The 6,019-nt window shown below is 34.1% G+C and overlaps 1 protein-coding gene across 1 annotated transcript in view; it reads left to right on the plus strand.

Annotated features, from left to right (window-relative positions):
* LOC107289511 (sulfotransferase 6B1-like) overlaps positions 1 to 5,589 on the plus strand; it is a 7,653-nt gene extending 2,064 nt beyond the window's left edge. Inside the window, exons 2-6 of the mRNA XM_015818287.1 lie at positions 970 to 1,059; positions 1,799 to 1,925; positions 3,487 to 3,581; positions 3,873 to 4,026; positions 5,579 to 5,589. Of these exons, the coding sequence (XP_015673773.1) occupies positions 970 to 1,059; positions 1,799 to 1,925; positions 3,487 to 3,581; positions 3,873 to 4,026; positions 5,579 to 5,589 (477 nt within the window). The remainder of the gene's footprint in view (positions 1 to 969; positions 1,060 to 1,798; positions 1,926 to 3,486; positions 3,582 to 3,872; positions 4,027 to 5,578) is intronic.
* Positions 5,590 to 6,019: the final 430 nt, after the last annotated feature.

The following is a 6,019-nucleotide window of genomic DNA, read 5'->3' on the forward strand; positions in this document are numbered from 1 at the left end:
TGGACAGCCATTTGTCTGAAATGGTATAGGGTTTCCTGCCTGAGCAGGGGGTTGGACTCAATGACCTCCAAGGTCCCTTCCAACTTTATTATTATTATTATTATTATTATTATTATTATTATTATTATTATTATTATTATTATTATTATTATTATTATTATTATTATTATTATTATTATTATTATTATTATTATTATTAACCTCTGTATATGTCAAAAAACCCGTATCTGCTCTGCCCCAATGCTTTTACAGAGGAATTGATCACTCTCCAAATGTATTGGGGAGATCATGTCACAGAATGCAATCAGTGTTTAGCTGCTCAATTATTTTACATTTACACTGCACTGTGGATTCTGTAGTAACTTTCCTCACATCAGTCAGTATGATTTATATGAAACAGTCACATAATTAAGTACAGTCAGGCAAAAGCAACTACAAGGACTCCTGGAGAGTTTCAACAGGAGTTTTATTCCTAGTTGTCTATGTTACACAAAACTCACTATACTGTATGCTTTCCCTTGGGAACAGCAAGATAAGGCTTTAAGGATTCTGGGGGAGGTCAGACCTGTGCTGCTTCCTGTAGCACAATAACTCCAAACTCAGTCCCCACTTAACACCTCCTTCCAGTCTAAGTGGAGATTCCACCACAGAGTTTATGATGACAAAGATCAGTCGGACTCAGATTTTTTTTAGAGATGAACTTTGATATCCCTAATTTATACTTCCACTTGATAAAAAGCATCCATGAAAGAGACCTAAAACAAGATGGATTGACGACATCAGCAAGTATTGTGGACCCAATTGGTAAAAGAAACCTCAGGACTGTATAGGTTGGAAACATGAGAAAGAGATCTTAATTCGGCAGTGGATAGACAATGACTTAAATTATGATGATGATGCATTTATACTTGTGTATAATTTTCTTTGCATAAATGACATTAACTTCCTTTTATTTTAATATGATTAAAGAGGATGGGAAAAATGCCTTCCAGAAGAATTATAAAAACACACCTCATCCCTCAAAAGTTGCCCAAGTCTATTTTTGAAAAAAAGGCAAAAGTAAGTAGCTTAATTCTCAATTTTGATTTTCCATATCATTGCTATATATATATGTCATCTATCAATGAAGTGTTGTCGAATAAATTTACAGAGTAAAATAGGACAGCAAGCCCAAGATCATACTAACTTCTCAGGTTCTGAACTGGCGTGGAACATAATTATAAGAAACTGTATTTTATTCAAAATAAAAATGGAATGATTTCTTTTTCTGGTTTTCAAGCAAGCAAGAAAGGTGCAACATTGCAGCTTGAAGTCTGAAATTGTTGCAGCTTGATTTCATTTTTTAGTATTGTATCAGGCAAGTTCATCAAATCAGTCGTATCTTCACTTAATTATTCAGACTGAACCATTGTTAAATATCTCATGTTAAATATTCTTAGCTTTGCTGCTTACAATATTTTACTTAGGATCTTGGGAAATGGAAATAGAAGAGATTGGACAACCATTTGTTCAGAAGGATACGGGGTCTCCTGCATGAGCAGGGGACTGGAATAGAAGACCTTTAAGTTCCCTTCCAACTGTGTTATTCTGCTATTCTGTCTTGGAAAGGAACTTTATTTTTTAAAAAATTACTGTTCTCTTAATTTGATAATTTTATCTCTAATCCCCATTCAGTTCATTTCCAAATATGTTTGAATGTTCATACTTGGATTTTTAAAAATGGAATGTTTTTACTCTTCTGGCTCTGCTCTTCTAGATTTTAAATTTACATGCCAATATATTCTTTTTTGTTTTAAAGATGCTGGTTTTGTTTCGGAACCCAAAGGACACAGCTGTATCTTTCTTCCATTTTGCCAAAGGCATAAAAATGAGTTCTGACCAGGAAACCTGGGATGAGTTCTTTGAAGATTTTATCACTGGAAAAGGTGTTCTTTTTTTCTTATTCATTGGAAGATATATACATGGTTGAAATAAGTGGTCTTATTCTATTTATCTTTCGGTCTCCATCTGTCTGTGAAGGAGAAGCAAGATCTCTTTGAACAAAGGGTTCCTTTCTATGTTTGTCTTCGGGCACTGAAACTTATTTGCATTGCTTCAGTAAAAAGCAACAATAATTCCATGTTTCATTTCATTCTCTAAAGTTCATCTCACAGACATAAACCTAGATTAACTGCACATTAGCCTAGTATTTGTATACCATTTGTATACCATTCCCATAAACCATTATGTTGTAATGGGATGACAAATCTCACTCAACATGCTGAGACAATGGCAGCGTTTCCTATAGTACTGAACTACAAATTACCCAACCTCGTTTTAGCCTAGTATAGTATGTTGTGTGAATTTGGCCAGTAAGTAACATTGACTTGATTTGTGTTTTCTGTATACATGTCTAATACAGGCTACAAAGAGAAATATTCTTGCATCCCTTACCCTTTGCAAAAACATTCATTTCCATTCTGGAGTCATTTGTGAACTCCTTTGAAAAGTAATTCTTTGAAAAGTAAAAGTAATCCATTTACCATCCAGTCAGAACTGAAGAAGCTTCTTGGGTGAGAAGCAAAATATCTTCCTCAAGAAAGGAAAAATAACATAGTCCAGTTGCCTTTTGAAAAAGCACTTTTGACACAACCATGACTTGGAAGACAGAATCTCCATAGATATTAATTCTCTCTTGTACACATTTATGTGCTTAATTGCCATTTAATGTTATTGGCTGTTAAATCAGGATGCAGTTCTAATAGTATTGTTAATGACACAATGAAAACTATTACATCGGTTTTAAACTTAACTTTTCAGTTTAGTGGGAGGAAAGTGACCAAATATATTTACTTTAATGAGTAAGGACAATGATAATTCTGGGACAGGTCTGACCAGAAGTATCTACAGGTGGTATCAAAAGAGGGCATGGGGACAAATGACCAAAGCATCACAGTGGCATGATAGCACATTGGTGTTTTCCTCATTTTGATGAGAAGGTTGTATCTTGCCAATGCCTCTGTGTGTGCTTGACTATGTTTGAAATGACATATGGTTTGAGTGGTACCCCATAAACAAAAATTGGAATTATACACTGTGAATGAATGACAAAGCAAACACCAGTTTTGGTGAATAATTAAGGCAATCTAATAAACACACATGATTAACAAGCAGAGGCTTCAGTGGAGAGGGAGCTGCCAAAAATGTCAATATGATGGCCATGACTATACAATCAAACCCTGCACCTTTAAAAAAATGTGTGGTATGTGTAAAAAAAGGAAACAGCGGGAGTTTTGCTGAGGGGCCATAAGTTTTGGATTCCCCTATAGATTCTCCTGTTAGCTGAGCAACCGAACAATGAAATAATAATAATAATGGTGATCAATGATTTAAATTATGTATGGTAATCTGCATCTGTTAATAATCAGAGAAAAAGTGAAATAGAAAGGATACAGTGAGAGTTCACACTGAAATCAATATCAAAATGTTCTGCTTAATTCCTACCAGTGGCCTATGGATCTTATTTTGATCATATTACTGAATGGAACAACTATCTGGAGGACAGCAATGTATTTTTTATTACCTATGAGGAAATAAAAGAGGTACGTTTTTAAGAGTAAACTTTTAGATTTAATTTGATAATAAAATTATGTCTGGCCAATACTATATATATTTTCATTTTAAGGTCAACTTCTGGATCACCCGATCTACTCTTGCTAATATTTCAATGAAACAATGAAACAATGTTTTGTTTTGCTTATTTCTTTATTTATTCTAATGTGCACAAGCCCAGCCTATAAATATATAAAAAATGTATAGTACCCAGATCAAGACATGAATTGAAGCAGTTGAAAGCATTACTCACTTATGTTATATATTGATGTATTATTCAGAATCCAGTCTCAGCACTGAAAAAAATAGCCAAATTCTTTAATTTTTCTGTAACTGAAGAGGAGATTGAGAGCATTGTAAAGAAAACAAGTTTTGAAAACATGAAAAATAACGCAGGAACCTATGGAAAAGTAGGGAAAGCACTTTTCCGCAAAGGTAACATTGTAATATTTTTAATAATCTTGTCTACAACATTTAATAGTCTTCGCTAACCTAGTGGCTTTATGGTGTGTGGGATTTAAATTCTTAATACTTAAAGGTGTGCTGGCTAGGAATGATAAGGGCTGAGGTCTAGCAATGGGTTGGGAAAGGCTCATGATGCTTTATATTATTCAAATATTAGGGAATATGATACAGACAATCCTTGACTTACAACAGTTTGTTTAGTGATGTTTGAAGTTACAACACCACTGAAAAAAAATAACATGACCATTTTTTGCACTTACAACCAGTATCTTCATGATCACATGATCAAAATTCAGATGCTAGACAACTGGTTCATATCATGTGTTGCAAGATCCTCTTCTGTGACCCTCTGACCAGTAAAGTAAATGGTGAAGCCAGATTCAATTAACAACAGTGTTACTAATTTAATAACTGCAGAGATTCATTTAACAACTATGGAAGAAAGGTAATAAAACAGGGGGAAACTCACTTAACAACTGTGTCACTTAGCAACAGAAATTTTGGACTCCATTGTAATTGTAAGTAGAGGACTACATGTACAAATATATGAAGTGAATATTTTAGAATGAATCTGCACCTAAAGTTTTGCATCTAAGGTGGGACAAGAAGTCACAGTCTCCTGGTTTCTAACCTTGCGCCTTAATCACTACATCAAACTATTATATTTCTATTAATGTTTTTGAAACTCCTATAACCTAAGGGAGGAGTTTGACCAGTGTAACTGAAATCTGCAGGAGGGAACCATATCTATACTGTGTCATGGAAAGAGTAAGAAACCTCCATATTACATATAGAAAGCCAGTCTTAATATTGTTACTTGTTGTATTTAACAGTTATTTGCAGCCTTATAAATGTGCATATTATTTGTTTGCATAATTTATAGCCATATCTCTAAAAAATACTCACACCAGGCTATAACAAAATAAGACATTGATAACACCAGTAACAATTTTAGAAGGAAAGAATCCAAATTAAATCATCTTAGAATTAACGTATTCACTTAGAAGCAATTTCCACTGAATTAAAACAAATTTAAATAGGAGACAATACTGGAATGAAAGCACTAAAAGTCTGAAGAATTAATAAGCATAACTAGCTACTTAGAATGGGTAACTATAAGGTACGAGAATGGTAAAACTGCATCCAGTGGTTCCCTGGCTAACTATTATATAAATATATTTTACCTCCTTCCCAAGAAAATCAAGAGAAGGATGGGAGGAAAAAATCAGATTTAATTCTGGAGCATAGATGATAAGATGGATGGATGGATGGATGACAGATAAATAGATGACAGATAGCTAAAATATGACTTCTTTGCACTGGCATGGGGAATCAATTACTCCGTTTAAGGGTTCATTCTTCTCTATAATAAACATTTAAATCTCACTAAGATCTCTCTGAGAGTCTTCTTGCTGAGTAGAATCAAATGCTGAATAAGGGGACAAATGCCATTGTATGAAGCCTGATAGTAATGTACAAAATGCTTATTGAAATGTATTAATCTATGTTTCTCATCCAAAAGGAAATAGCTAAGAGAACCTTTTTGAGGGATAACACAAGGGAGGGAGATCTTTGCCAAATCTGAGAATTGGGTATGGGAGATTCTCTAAGTAGGCATAAAATCTCCCTGTTAAAATTAACATTTCACAAACCATAGGAACTGGGCATCTAAGGATGTCCCATAGAAGTGTCTTTATTATGCTATAAAATATTTATTGTTTTTAATGTGTTTTGAAGAATGTCTCAAAGGTGCTTTTCAAAAGGCAATTGGGCTTTTTTTCTTCTTCTTGAGGAAGAAGAAGACTAATTCCTTCCATCACCCCTACCATCCTTCCAGAACCGATGAAACTTCTTGGATGAGAAGCAAAATGTCTTTTTCTTCCTCAAGCGGAAAACAAATGTCCAATTGCCTTTTGAAACAACAATTGCCTTTGAGACAACTATGACCTGGATGACTGAGAAA

Source organism: Protobothrops mucrosquamatus, unplaced genomic scaffold (assembly GCF_001527695.2).
Source record: "Protobothrops mucrosquamatus isolate PMUCROS unplaced genomic scaffold, P.Mucros_1.0 scaffold_135, whole genome shotgun sequence".
NCBI lineage: Eukaryota > Metazoa > Chordata > Lepidosauria > Squamata > Viperidae > Protobothrops > Protobothrops mucrosquamatus.